The following is a 15,709-nucleotide window of genomic DNA, read 5'->3' on the forward strand; positions in this document are numbered from 1 at the left end:
GTAGTTGTGGCTCCCCGCTAGCCGCTTCTTGCGGCTGCGAGCTAGTGAAGGTGTCCATCGGGCCAATCTTCTTCCCACCTGCCCCCCTCTTCTCGGTGCGGCCCATGTGTTTCGGCCTGCAGGGTAGGATGGATTGTGTTCCCCCACGTATTTTCGCCCCGTGTACCGCTATGTGGCACAGGTGTGGAGAGTGAGTATCTTTTTGTGTATCCGCCTTTGTCAACTGGTTTACTGCCGATGTACAGGATTTAATTCCTTAATGTTTCGCTGCTGAAGGCCTCCCCAACTTCCACTCCGAATCATATGTAGAAGGGCCTCCCAAGGGGCTCTTGCTGTGCTCAAGCGCCACTCAGCAGCTCTGCCGCGCCGCGCGGTGTAGGGCCTGTGGTCACGGTGGGTTTTCGGCCTACTTAGGGATGTATGCCTTTTCACCCGGATATCTCTTGATAGGCCTTTATAATGCGCTGGAAAATCACAGGGTGGTACAGGGCGGTGCTCTGGAGCAGCTTAGGGTGCTGTAGGATTGTTGCCCCCGGGCCGGGTGGGGCAGGGTACAGTGGGCCCAGGTCGCAGTCCCAGTTACTGAGCAGGGCCTCCCTCTATCACGGCCACCACAATCCTCCTCCCTCCCTGATGCGGGGCTCTTACTGTAATTCGTGGCAACTTACTTGGTGCGAGAGGGGGGTGGTCCCCGGGGCCGGCTCACGTCTGTTGGTGGGGGGCGCAATCCACCTCCGACTCCACCACGGGTCGAGGCCCGGCCACGCCACAGCCACAGTCCCCCCGATATGGAGGAAGCCGCGGACAGTGTCGCAACGAGTCACAGGGCGGGAGCCAGGCCGAGCGGTTGCCGCAGTCCCGCAGCCTCGAGGCAATCCAACTCCTCCGAGCCCCTCCTCCAGCTCATGCAGGGCCCCGTCGCCTCGAGCGGATCTCAGAGGGCGATCGCGGGCAGGGGGGCTAGGTCCCCACCGTCTCTGGCGGCCAAACTCTCAGCCTCTCCCTCCTTCCCGGGCAGGATGTTGTAGGTCGTGCGGCGCTCCTCCCCCACCTCAGCTTTCAGTCGGGCGTACTTGGAGCCCTCAGGCGGCTCCGCAGGCCTCCACCAACCGCCAAATCTGCAACACAGGATTTCTCAGCACCCCGGCTCCGATTTCACACAATTTTACACCAGCATGTGCAGCGTAGCTTCTGCTACCAGGGTGTGTCGTTTTTTTGAGCTTGGGACGTTGCTGACCGGATTAATCTTGTAAAGGATTTCTTCCGAACCGGAGCTCCTACGCTAGGCGGCCATCTTGGATGTGCGCAACAGCGCCCCCCATTTTGCTTCTTTCTAGATATGAGGCAGGTTGTCACGCCTCCACTCTGTCTTGTTTGGTGGAATCACCCAAAAGGACTGGGGAAAGGGGATGGGACGTATGAGTAATTAAAGTTACTCACTGTAGTTACTGGAGTACTCCTAGTCCTAGTCCCCTTTCCTCCATACATCCCACCCACCTTCCCCCGCTTGTTGCCAAGTGCTAATACTCAGTATAGCCAGGTGTCTTGTCAAAATGGGACTCTGGTGAGGCACCGGATAGCGGGGCCTAGACAGGGCGTTACCTCGCCCAAGGCCACGCCCCTGCATGCTCTACTAAATTTAAAGGGCAAGCTCCATTTCTGCTGCCAAAGGTTCTAGTACCCATGTTGGAGGACGTCCACAATGATGGGCGAAAGGGGGGACTAGTGACTAGGAGTAATCTAGTCACTACAGTGAGTAACTTTAATTTCTCAGGAGACTGCATCGGATCAAGTCTGCAATGATCTTGATCGCCCCGGACTAAGCCCAGAGCATTTGATTCCTGGAGTTGTTGGACATGGCCCTCCACCCACCCTGACCTCCTCTCCCACTCGGAGGGGAGGGTCCTGCACCCGAACCCTGAACCTTCATGTCTGGCTGCTGAAGGGCTGAGGTATAGGGAGTGGGATATGCCGGAGAATGTGACCAAATCTATGTATGCCTGCAGGTGGCAGATGTTTGCGGCTTGATGTTGGGAGAGAGATCTGGACCCTCTTACTTACTCCACTTCCTCTGTGTTGGAATTTGTTCTGTCTTTGGCTCAGACAGGCTTACAGATTGGTAAAGTCAAAAGGTATCTTGTGGCCATTTCAGTCTTCAAGAGGACCCTGGAGCAGGGCTCCTTTTTCATAATCCCCACAGTAATCCAATTCCTGAGGGGGTGATTTAAATGTAGTTTTAATGGACACTCCTTTTGAGCCCCTTTTTTCTTGTTCTTTAAGACTGCACACTCATTAGGCGATTGTCCTTGTTGCCTCACTTCCTCTAGATGGGTGCGTAAGCTCTAGGCTCTGTCTGTTAATCCTGCCTACTTGGTCTTCTCCAGGGAGAATACAGCATTGAGAGTTAGGCCCTCCTTCCTTCTGTAGGTAGTCTCTGATTTCCATCTCTCCCAAAATATCTGTTAGGAAGAATTCTCATAAATATGCTAATTCCCTTCACCTTAGAGACCCCCAGCAACTTTGCTGGATTTTGAGGACTTGTTTTTTTTACCTGGAGAGAGTGTGAGCCTTTTTTCCCTCTCTCTCTCATGTATTTTGATGTGCGTTTTACTCTTGTGTTCTATGATTATAGAGTTTTAAACAACTCCATAGGCATCATCTTTTCAGGTGTGTCACAAAGCACCCTCATTGCAGTGACGCAGGGGAGCCTTTCTAGGCTGTCCCAAGGTTTAAATACCATCTCTGGGATAAACTACTGTTTCCCAGCAAAAGTAAAGTTAAATTTACTTTACTAGTCATTTTAAATTCCTAGACCCAGCACACCCTATCTCACAATAGTGCTGGAGGGGTTACCTAGTATCCCCTATGTCTAGAAACTCATGTAGCCGTCAAATGCTACACTTTCCTCTTGAAATGGCTGGTGGCAGTGGTTTTACAATGAACTACCATGATGTTTCCCCACCACTACCACCAGTAGCGTTAAATCGCGGGAGCCATGTTTTTCAAGATGGTGTCTGAGCCTCCTTTGTTTAAACGGGTCCCGGTCTTCTCTTTTCACCATTTCTTTTTGGAAAGGTCCTTCTAGAGTTTGTCTCTGCACGCCAAACCAGGTTTGGTCCCTTTGTTCCTGCGCCTTTGGCAGGCTTTAGGACTGAAGACCGCCTCTGGTGCCTGAGTGTTTGGTGTGGGCAAGAAGTGAGGGAGGTGCCCGAAACTCTCTGTGCTTAGTCTCCTAGGAGACCCAAATGCACTCTGGCGTGATTGGCTGGCTGACTTTCCGGCAAGGACAGCCACCCTGCTGGGTGAGTGGCAGCTAGGCTGGAATGATTGGGATAAAACTGTTTAAAAGGCGAGTCTCTTGGCTTGGAAGGCAGAGTCGACCACTGGAACGAAAGAAATGAAGACGAGCTGGAAGAGAACGGCTGCTGTAACTTCTGGACCGTTGGTTTGCCCGATGAAGCCCTGCTGCAGGGTCCGAATCGCCAAGTTCATCTCGACAGAGAAGCCCTTCAAGGACGACTTCTTCCTTTGAGTTGGTGGGACCAATCAACTCGTAAGCCACCTGGACACCATTCTCTGAGCTGGTTGTATTTTCCTCAGAGTGCTGCAGGAAACCGAATAGCCAGGGAGAAGGACACCAGTTTGTGTGCTTGAAGACAGCTACCGGAATCAAATAATTTCCAGTTTGCCAGCTTTGTGACCAGTCCCTGTGCAGTGCAGGAGTCCCCCAACGTCCTCCCTCTTGTCCCCATGACTGAGGCTCAGGAACAGCAAGATCTACAGGACCTGTCAGGAACAGAAGTCTTCAGCTGCATCTTTTTCTTCAATCTAAGGTACTGTGAAAACCTGAGCAAGAGAACTTACCTCTCACTTCGAAAGTGCTTTAAACTTTGGCAACTTGCAGGCCTAGTCAGCTTGTCACCCGACATATTAATCTTTCTTCTATGAACTACTTCTGAGAACCGTGGCAAAGACTTTTCTGTTTAAATACCAGAACCGTTTTTACTTGTACAAGACTCTAGCCCATTGACTTTGCCCTAACTATTTCATTGGAACAACTCCTCTGGTGAACTCCCACTATTTGCACTTTTTAAGAGTAACTCTATTATTCGTTTTGTTAACTTATACTTTTTTGCTCCTACTTCAATGCTCTAAATGCCATTTTGCTCCTCCTTCAAAGTAGTTTAAGTGCCTCAGAACCTGATAGTGTGAAGTACTGTAGTATATTTTTGTGCGATATTGGTTGCCTCCTTTTAGTGAATGTTTTCTAACTGACTGTGTAATAAATTAATAAATGCTTTACCAAGAAATCTTGAGTGTGTCTATTTGAATACTTGTAACTGTAAACCTCTATGTAACCTCATTACAAGCTCACATTCCCTCTTGAGATGAGCCTGGCTGCTCAGCTCGCTACCAGAAACTGTGTGGTACATACTTATACCAAAGGTTGGTTTTGCTTACACTTGTAGTTATAGTTGTGTGTAATGGTCCCAGAGGGTACTACGTATAAACTTTGCCTAACAAGATCCATCTGCCAGTCTTGTTTCTTTCGCCTCATCCTTCCAAGGCAGAGGAGCGTTTCCATCGGCTGGATCCAGTGCGGGCCCTGAAGTTCTCAGTCTCTCAGATACGGGAGACGAGGACGGATGACCAACTTTTTGTTGATTATGTGGGTGCCCCAGCTGGCAGGGCTGCTACCAAACAGACCATCTCGATGGAGCATTCTCTGCATCTCGGAAATGCCATGATCTGGCTGGCCAGGTGGTCTCTGAGGGTCTTGGGCTCATTGCACCAGAGGGTTTGCCGCCACCTCGGCTCTGTAACGTGGAGGCCATGTTCTGGATATTTGCCACCTAGTAGCTACGTGGGTATCCTTGCACACATTTGCTAAGCATTACTGCTTGAATGCATTATATGGTCAGGACGCTCCTTTTGACAGAGCTACCCTTCAAAGTTTACTTTTGGGGTCGCTAGTACACCTTAGTTCTGTGGTCCGTGGGAGGAAGGAGTCCATTAGAAGAACAAATTACTTGCTACTTGGTAATGTGCTTTCTGATGGATATTCCTCCCACAAATTCTTAATCGTTCTCCCTACCTGCTACTCTTGGGGTTGCTAGTACACCTTAGTTCTGTGCTCCCTCAGTGGCAGAGTTCTAGGGGGAAAGTGTGGAACTGAGGTCACGGAGTGAACAGTCTCTATATATACTGGCCTTAATGTCCTGTCTGGCATATAGTGGCATCGGGCTGGAGCCAACGCAGAGCTCCCTGGCGACGGAAAGGTTTCCGAAGAGCAGCTGGTGCTGGGCGATAGATATCAGAGATGAGGAATCCTTGTCAGTAACATGCATCAGAATCAACATTACCAAGAGGTAAGTAATTTGTTCTTGCTATGGAAATTGCTTGCATCATCTTGATGACTGTGGCAGCTTGTGCTTTTCCAAACTTTGCTACTGAGCCACCTATTTCAGAGAGTGTGCAGGCATGATCGCTTAGCAAGTTAATTGCTCGCCACAGACGTCTGAAACCAGCGATGCATGGGATTGAAATCCTGTGGTGCGGACTATAAAATGGTTAATATTTTATTGTAATATTTATTTTAATTATAGCTAATTAGTCTCCATTCATGGTGACCCTGGGCAGATTTCGAACCCGTGTACTGCACGCTTAATCCAGATGCCCCATCAAGCACGTAACTTGTTGAACTATCTCTGCAGTGTGTGGTGACACAGTGCATTTGTATTTTTGAGCGAGAACTGGCACTCTCGCAAACAAATGCTGGAGCACAGTTATTCCCCATTCATTATTCTTTCTTCCTGTGCCCTTTGTGTCTTAATTTGAGCAAATTCTGTGTGGTTCAAAATGGTATTCTTGCATTTAGAGATTAGTAAAATAATTTGATTCCTACAGGCATTGCTGAACCTTGCTGAAAGATTGGGAGAAGCCAAACCACGTGGATTAACAAAAGCAGACATTGAACAACTTCCTTCATACAGATTTAATCTGAACAACCATCAGTCAGAGCAGACATTGTGAGTATAATACATACTGAGTGCTTATAGTGTTATGACAAGAATTAGCAAATGCATTTGAATGTTAGGCATGTGGCAGTCATTAAGATTTGGGCAATGTTCAGTGACTATACAAAGCAATATTTGTTGCAGTCTTTGAGTGTTGTGCATGCTGTCTTGAGGGTGTGCCCTTACAATGAACTCTTGCCCGCATGCTTTATCCTGTTTGCATCCGTCATCTGCTTCCAGCCCAAGGTTATGGTTTTTGCCCAACTGTTTGAGAGTGTTGTGCCTGCTGGCTCCCTGGATTCTGCTTGACATTCAAGCAAGTCTTAGAATGAGGATGCCTAGCGGGAGCAGAGATTCAGTCAGACCCTGTTAACTGCGTCCTTAAGACAAACTGCCATTAACTGCTGCTCCATTGCACGACTTGTGCTGGTGGAGCAGCAGGCAGAATACTGTTATGGGGGAGGCATTTGCCGTCCCACATTTTCAAAGGTGCAAATGGTCACAGATTATTCAATGGGTCGATCGCAAGGATCTGAATGTACAAGAGGCGCTCAAATTGAGGCAATAAAATGTCAAGTTGCAAGCTATTAAACAGCCATTAAAAGTCACTAGTCGCCTCAATTCTATGCCTGCAGACGGCACGCAATTTCATACACTCTAAGAGCCATTTATCACTAGGCAGTGGCTAGTGAAAAATACAAATGTTTCACCTTGTGAGAAGGATGGTTCAATATGAATATTTTGGAGCTGTGGGCGATTTGCCAAGCCATGCAAACGGTGCTTCGGACCGGCAAGGGGAACACCCCTGATAGTGCATACCATTCTCCTGTACCTCGTGTGTACCAACATTTGGCAAGAGGCCACATATGCCAGTCCAGGAATCAGACTGAAAAATAGGGTACTCTCCATTTTTTGATGACGGGGGCGGGGGGCATATCTGTACAACTGGGAGGGTTTTGAAGTACAACAAAGGAAAAACAGATCGACTAACCCTCTCTATGGTCCCATCATGAACATAAGGCAATTAAATCATCCAACTACTCAATCTATTGGTAGAATGTACACCTCTTTTAACAAAGACACCTTATTCATACAATTTTAATTGCTTGCTTCAATTTTTTTTTTTTTTAAACATTAAAAAGACATGTGATCACTTACAACATATTCATGGATCATGCAAAAACTTTTAGCCATATACCATAACAATTCATTTGAGTATATTGGCACATTCAGTGAACATTAGTCACTTACACAACATTTATTTTTGAATATTTTTTCTTTTATATAAAACCTGTTATGGGGTATCTAAATGATTAACAATGTATTTCAGGCAAAACCTTATTTAGTGTTGCAAAAGAGATGCAGAAAACAAGTTGGTATTTCCTAGCTGGTCGACATATGTTACGGCCTCCATAGTATGTACTGCACCATCTAACGTGCTGTCAATCAATTCAGTATTTGAGCCATCTTCAGGACAAAACAGTTTATTGAAGGAAATCAATCAAATCCCACATTGGTAGATCTTCTGATCTAAAATGACAAGTGAAAAGCTACTTATTTAAAAGCACATAGTAAAACAATGAAATGCCTGAATAACGGTGTCTTAGAGGTGATGTCTCACATATCATTATGTTCCGACATGATTACTGACCTGGTGTCCAAACTTCTGCATTAGGGACTTCTGAGAGAAAGACCTTGTATAGTATTGGTCTTAACTTCAGGGGCTTTTAAGCTACCTGAAAAGAAAACAAATGTCTTTTGTAATATTCTCCTCTAGGTTCCCATTGAATTAGGTCTATATAGATCTGTTTCATATTATACACTTACGTATTTGGAATCCAATAGATTATTGAACAAAAATCCTGGTTGCCATCTTCGCTGTGAAGATAATCTCCACTCTGGCACCAATCCACCTTGGAAATCTACCTTGGCTCTGTGCAAGCAAACGCAAAGACACAAGAGGAAATGAGAGGAGGAAGGGGCGCTTGACAAACAAAACCCCAAAAAACAGACTACCGCAGCACAGACATTGACGCGCAGGTCACCAGAATGGAGGAGCTTCGGAAGAGGAATGTTTTGGCATTGTTAGGTAAAGCTCCAGACGATACGGCAGAGGAATCCACTGTACAAGGCTCTTGATCCCAACTGGCTTTAACGCCACAAGAGGAACAAACCAAAACCTTTGAACCCAGAGTAATATGGACTGTGCCCTCTCGGGAACCATACCTTGGACATCCGCCTTGGCAAGTGGGAGGGGCCCACATCCCTTTTGGGAGTTCTACAACCCAGGCCCAACCACACCAACCAGACTTTGCCACCATAGCAGATCACAGGACACTGCCAGGTGACAGGGAGAGAGTTATGATCAGGTTTAAAAATGTCCACTAGGTGCCAGACATGCAGAGCTTCTTTAAAGAGTTAATGATGGAAATAATTGCCGCCCAGGCGGTTTCTATGGTGCAACCAACTAATTCAGAGCAGTCCGCGCACACACTGCTCGCCCTCAAATGCCCTCAAACCACAGTGACTCATGTGCCGTCTGTATCCAGGATGAAGCGAGCGAGAGTCCAGTGACACACATGCTGACTGTACCCACAGTGACAGACACCACATACACCGGACCCCGACACAGAGGGTGAAGAAGATCTAGAAGAAAAACCTTGTTCCTGACCCGAATGTTTGTTAAATCTTACTTCAAATTTCTTCGAATTCTCTTCTTATCGAGTTTCGATCGAAATGGCGTCGTCTTCAGCGTCCACTCCTCAATCTGGCTTCAAGAAGTGCAGTGACTGCAGTGCAAAGATGTCCCATGACGGACCCCCACAGGTTCTGCCTGTGGTGCTTGGGGTGGAATCATCCATCTTCGGAGTGTGAGGATGTCCTGTCGATGACAGCCAAAGCTTTGAGAGAGCGTATAGGGAAACTTGCGATAGGTAAGCCCCAAAAAAAAAAACTTCTACTCCATCTAAATCTAAAATCTCTGACGAGTCGAGAACAACTTCTCCTCGACGTAAAAGATCCAAACGCTCCCGTTCACAAAGTGGTTCTCACCACTCATCGACTTCGAGGCATGGGAAGAAAAGGCGCCATAGATCACCATCATCATCCTCATCATCCATTTTGCCCGAACGGGTGGTTTGCTCCACCAAAACCAGTTCGCCAGTCCAGTGGGAGGCGTTTAGACTCTGTATGTTAAAGATCTTCGAGAACGCTGCCTTGCCCCCCTCAAAAACACCTAACGGCGATGCTCCAGTCAAAAGACCTCGGCAGCACAAGAGACATGCGTCTTTGGACCTGGCTGCCAAGTCTCTGAGAGCGCGATCCCATGCCTCGAGTCGAGAAAAAGTATCTACAAAGACTACACTTCCAGTGTCATCAACGTCGAAGGAGTCCATTATGTGGGGACCGAAAGATGCGTCATCAACGCCATCGGTGCCATTTCCAGTGGAGAAGCCATCAACGCCTCGAGTGTCGACCTCCTTGACACAAGTTTATCGTCAAGGCCATCGACGATTCCGTCGAAGCCATTGACGCCTTTGTCGAAGCCATTGACGCCTTTGTCGAAGCCATTGACGTCGACAATTTCGACTTTTTCAGCTCACGTATCTACCAACATAATGACAAATTCAATTGAAAAGACTTTCATTCCCCTACCACGTTCAGACTTCAAGTCTCTCTCTCCAAATTATGAAGAGGCAGAGGAGTACTCTGAGGAAGAAAGACCTTTTGGACTACAGTATGGGACTCCATCTGTACCTGAGGAACTAATATCTGAGGACTCTCGCATGAAGAACTTACAGGAGTGCCTTCATGAGGCTAGTGGGATTGACACCACTCCTGAGGTTGAATTTGGAACAGCAGACCCTGGGGACCACGCTGAAGTCACATACAGACAGCTAATGTCAAAGGTCATGGAATACATGGGTTGGTCGAGACCCACCCCTGTTTTTGAGTAGGATGATCTCAGACATTTTGGATAAAGGGCCACAGGACATGGTCACTTCAACACGTAAATGTGATATTAGCAAAGAGCCATTTCATCTGTTTTCAAGAAACATGGCTGACAAAGCGACCAGTGTGCGATGGTTTCATAGTACGTATGAATCCAGCCCTAGTGCAATCGAAGGGTATACCGACTCCTGGCCTAATTACTCTGATCAAAATAAATTCAGCATGGAGAACAATGGAATCATACAAAATGAACTCCTGGGTCCAATATACGATACTTCAGAAAACGCAAAGAAAGACGGATCATAGACCGCAACCAAAGCTTGCCCCCTGTCTAGGAATTTTCAATCTATATTGGAACCCGATGGCCATCAATGAATCCTTGTTTATGGATACGGTCCTTACAGCACTTGATTCAATTCAAGCGACATATTGTAATATTAAGATTATATGTGGAGACTTGAATATTCACTTATTTGACACACAAGGGAACCTTCTGGATAAAATTGATCGGTCAATAAGAGCAGAAATATGGGTGAAAGAGATGGCCCTAAGACGGGTGACACAGATAGGAAACCCCCAAGATGCAAATAAGAATATTATTCCCACTTGGAGATGCAGCGACTCAAAGGCCAGAATAGATTATATATATATGCCTCCCCAGGAATCCTGGCAGTAATTCAACAATCCAATGTGATCCCTACAATCATGAGTGATCATCAAATATTAACATGCTCATGGACAGGCCTTGGCCTGAAGCGAGATCTTCAATCCTTCCCCATGATGGAACAGAAAGAACAATGTACTAGGTTACGAATTAAGTCGACTAAACTGATTTCTTTATCGCACAAATATCAGCAAGCTGACAAAGAAGGGCTCGAGAAACTAAATTATGAATGGCTCCTTGATCCTTACCAACAAGTAAAGCCTACTACAAAACAGATTACGGGCCATACTCACCATTTCAACTTGCAAATTAAGGACAAGAAAAGAGAATTACGTAAACGAGTGAGCGAATTAAGGAAGAACAACACTACCGAAACTGGATTAAAATGTAGAGAGGCACACTGTATCAACAGGATGCTGGAAAAATCCTTGCAACAGTGTAAATCGAAATATGCAAGATTTCTGTAGCCTCCTGAATGCAACAAACCATAAACAACATAAACTGATTCAGAATGTTCCAGAGAAAAAATGGATAGACCATTTTTCTAATCTGTATCGCAAAAGAAGAAATACGGTGATAGAAGAGGAAATGACTCAGAAAGAGACCTGGAAGATGAGTTGGACTAAAGAAGATGTCACCAATATCATTAACCATCTGAACATCTCTTGTGCCCTTGGCCCTGGCGGCCTAACAAACAAAATCATTAAACAATCCCCTGACGTCTGGTCTGAGATTCTGATGCAAATCATGACTCTAATTAACTTGCATAACCAAATCCCAAGCACATGGAAACATGGAACCTTGATCCCCATTTACAAACAGGGCAATAAGACAGACCCGCTGAATTATAGGCCAATTGCTTTACTAGACCCTTCAGGGAAGATCTTTGGGACCCTGCTCTTGACGGACCTAATTGCCTGGGCCAGGAACACAAACCGATTTGCGATAAGACAAACAGGCTTTGTGAGAAGAGTAGGGACTAATATAAACCTAATACTCCTGAATCTTATCAAACAAGAAGCCATGCTAAAGAAAATCACAGTATGGGTAGCGTTTGTGGATCTACACTTGGCGTTTGATGAAGTGAATCGACAACTGTTATGGGAAAAACTAAAAGAAATTGAAATGCCCTAGCCATATATTGGAACCCATCAAGCTACTGTATTCAAATACAAAGATACGGGTTAGACTAACCAAAGAAGGAATTCAATCGGTTTATATCGAGACCAGGAACGGCCTGAAGCAAGGGTGCACGTTGCCTGCAACTCTTTTCAACCTTTAGACTGCCGATTATGAAGACGAGACGACAACTACCATCTCTAATACTCCAATACTAAATTCCACTCCTCTATCAGTGATGATGTATGCAGATGATATTGTCTTACTTGATAAAACCCCACAAGGTCTCCAAGCAAGTCTCGATCGGATGGGAGGCTAGATGGAACGGAATGAACTTCAGGTAAACATTGTCAAAACGAAAATATTATCCATCACTAAACCTTACCACAAGAAAGCAAAACTCCATATAAAAGGAACAGCGCTAACTGCAGTGACCACATACAAATATCTCGCCATTTTGATTAATTAATCGCCAGATGAAAAGGAATGGGCTGTTCATTTGCTGACAAAAATCGTCTCACTTGCACGGCAAGGAAGTATGCTAAATGGAACATTTGGAAAACTCTGTTTCACTCCAATCTTATCCTTTAACAGAAACAAAGTGGTTCCGTGTATAACCTGGAATCATGGAAGTGAAACTATGATCAAACTGACTCCTTTGATATGGCCGAAAATGGAAGCTATTTTCCGGAGGAAAATGATGCTTCCACCTTCCTTCCCGATCACAAAAATATGCTGCGAGATCACCACGCAATCCTTGGCTTCGATTGTATTGTGGAAGAAAATCGACCCATTCAGCAAAATGACGAGTGAAGATCCAATTCCAGCCATAGACATCTTGAGAACAAAGGAGAATGCAATATGCAGCAAAGCACTACTTGAATGGAAGGCACAAATACGTAAGAGCTTTCCAAAAGAAAACATCACAATGGAAATGATATTAAATTGCCCACAAGAAGCTAAGCAGAACTTTATGCGAACGACTGGATACACACAATGCACGGAAAACTAAGGTATCAAGAAAACCTGACATGTTTTCTGGACATTAGAGCATTAAATGATCCACCAACTTATTTAAAGACATTTCTGGATAAACAATCAGAAACCTTTACCTGAAACTGCGAATGAACACATTACCAACAAGAATAAGACTGGCAATAATAAAGCAGATAGATGGCTCTCAACAAATTTGCAGATTCTGCAAGAAACCAGAAACTATCGAGACAATTCGCCATATTATTATGGAGTGTACAGAATTAAATTCGGAGAGCTCTCGATACCGAACTTACTTCAAGATGAAAGAGCCAACGACGGATGCAGAAACGAGATGGGTACAAATCCTATTGGGTAACGATAAGAACTTCATTTTCATCATCCAATTCTGGATTAAAATTATGAAAACGGATGCACTGTCGATAAAGAAACCTAATATGTAAATCATATTTACTATACACCTAATGAGAACTAAGTAGAGATCTGATAAAAATGAAAAGTTTCTTTTTGTTTTAAATTAAAATGGTATAGTTTACAAAGGGCCACAGGAAGATCAAATTGTCCCTTTTCACCAATCCCTGCAGAGGAGGGTGACTTCCAGTTGGAAGGCACCAGAGGCTATTCCAGCTGTAAATAAAAAAACTAACAGATAAATACAGAGTCTCCAGCTCTGATCCTTTTTACCTCTCTAAACAACCAACTCCAGAAAGCCTTGTAGTGCAGGCAGCCCCTTCCACAGGCAGACAAAATGCCTACCCCACCATGCCCCAGGATAGGGATGACAAAAGATATGACGCCATGGCCAAGAAGTTTTTTTCAGCCGGCAATATGGCTTTAAAGTCGGCCAATACTAGGTGCACGCTAGCCAAATTCACGCACACCCTTTGGGAGTGTATTTCTATAGCGACTGTCCATATCCCCGAAGTGGAGGAGCGCAACGATTTCCTTCACATCGTCAAGGATGGGAAAGATATACAATGTGCGAGTCTCTCCAGAATGGTCTCGACTCTGCAGTATCAGCAGGGCTATGGCAGCTAGTACAGTGATGCACAGATTTGTTTGGTTGCGAAAGTCTGGATTTGTCCCAGACGTGCAATCCTGGCTTCTCAACATGCCCTTTGACGGCACTCATTTATTTTGAAATAAAGCTGCTGAGAGTTTGGAGAAGTTGCAAACTTCCAAGGCAGTGGCAAAATTCCTTGGAGCTGCAATAAGACAAACTCAAACCGCCCCAGAGGTACGCCCTAGAGGGGTAGGTCCTTTCACCATTATTCCACATTTAGAAGGGGCAGAGGACAGCCAGTCAGAGAGGACAAAGAAGATTCCCCCATGGTGGACAGGGTAGCGGTACTAACACCGCAACAGCAGGGGCTGCCTTACCTTCAGCCACTGCGTCAGCCACTCCAAAACGTCTCTGAGGTCTTCGTTCACAAGACTGCAGTAGGAGGTAGGTTGTCACAGCATCTGACAGAATGGCAGGCTATTACTTCAGATGCTTGGGCATTGGAAACAGTTGCCCAAGGTTACTGACTACCTTTTACTGCAAAAAACTCAGTCATCCACCGGGGAACAAATCTTTAAAGGTTCCAGATCCATTCCTTCTGCAGGAGATTTTAACCCTGCTGGAGAAAGGTGCTGTAGAACCAGTACCTGTGAGGAACAAGGGTTGGTATTCCCTATATTTTCTAATTCCAAATGACAGAGGAATGAAACCCATCTTGGATTTAAGAGACATGAACAAGTTCCTCAGGAAGGACAAGTTCGAGATGGTAACCCTTTCTCAGATCCTTCAGGCCCTCCAGCTTCAGGATTGGATGGCATCATTGGACCTTCAGGATGCTTACTTTTTAGGTGCTGATCCATCACAAGCACAGACAGTACCTGAGGTTCGCTGTTGGCAACTCTCACTTTCAGTTACGGGTTCTGCCATTTGGGCTAACCTTCGCCCGAGGGTTTTCACCAAGCTAATGGCAGTTGTGGCAGAAAGTCTCAGGAGAGGGGGGGGGATTCACGTCTAGATGATTGGCTGATCAGGGCCAGGTCCCCAGAACAAGCCTGGATCATCTCAGCTGTACTTGCCACTCCCTCCACAGACTGGGCTTCTCACTCAACTTCAAGAAGTCCCACATGATACCATCACAAAGACTCCAATTCATCGGAGCAGTCCTGGATGCATCCCTGGGGAAAAGCCTCCCCATCAGAGGTGAGGGCTCAAGACATTCTGCAGATGGTGACCAAATTCCAGAATGCCCAATGTCTACTGGCCTTTGATTTTCTGAGGTTGCTTTTCTTTATGGCATCCTGCATTTTCTGGTGCCAGAGGCTCGCCTGGGAATGAGATCTCTCCAATGGTGCTCTCAGGACCCAGTGGCCACAATTCTCAGAACAAATGTCAGATGTCCTACATATCCCAGAGGAAGATATGTGCGCCGATGGCTGTCAACTCGATGTCCCTTGGAGGCCTCCGTCCCAATGTCGACATCACCGCAGGTATATGTAGCACACGCAGCGCCTGTTGGCCTCAGTTCCGTTTTGACAAGTGGAGCTTTACCTTGTATTTGACGGTTACTCCCCCTGAGAGAGCGTAGACTGCAACCGCAAGGGAAATTCTACTGCGGGTAGGATGGGAGGGCGATAAAAAATGTGAGAGGAAAATCCAGTCTGAACAATACAGTTACAGAATCATCTCCTGAGGCAAAGACATTCCAAGCCACAGCATTTTTTGGGCAAGACATTCCAAGCCATAGCATTTTTTGGCATTTAGAGGATCAGTGAAATAACTGGCCCTAACTGACAATTGCGCCCCTGCTGAGCCCTGAAAAGTAGCCCTGAAGGTAGACGGAGAGCACACATGCACAAAACAGGGTAAGGGTTTGGGAGCAGCGCACAGGGAGGCGTTAGAGGTATCAGTCTCCTGATCTCATAGCTGCTCTACCTTGTTCCCACAGAATAATCCTCCCAGAGC

At 46.0% G+C, this 15,709-nt stretch overlaps 1 protein-coding gene across 2 annotated transcripts in view; it reads left to right on the top strand.

Moving 5' to 3' along the window:
• RNF38 (ring finger protein 38) overlaps positions 1 to 15,709 on the top strand; it is a 1,177,976-nt gene that overhangs the window by 1,018,344 nt on the left and 143,923 nt on the right. For both annotated transcript variants that reach the window (XM_069630459.1, XM_069630460.1), the window contains one exon: positions 5,908 to 6,029. In XM_069630459.1, the coding sequence (XP_069486560.1) occupies positions 5,908 to 6,029 (122 nt within the window). The remainder of the gene's footprint in view (positions 1 to 5,907; positions 6,030 to 15,709) is intronic.

Source organism: Ambystoma mexicanum, chromosome 6q, assembly GCF_040938575.1.
Source record: "Ambystoma mexicanum isolate Mex_15411 chromosome 6q, UKY_AmexF1_1, whole genome shotgun sequence".
In the NCBI taxonomy this organism is placed as follows: domain Eukaryota; kingdom Metazoa; phylum Chordata; class Amphibia; order Caudata; family Ambystomatidae; genus Ambystoma; species Ambystoma mexicanum.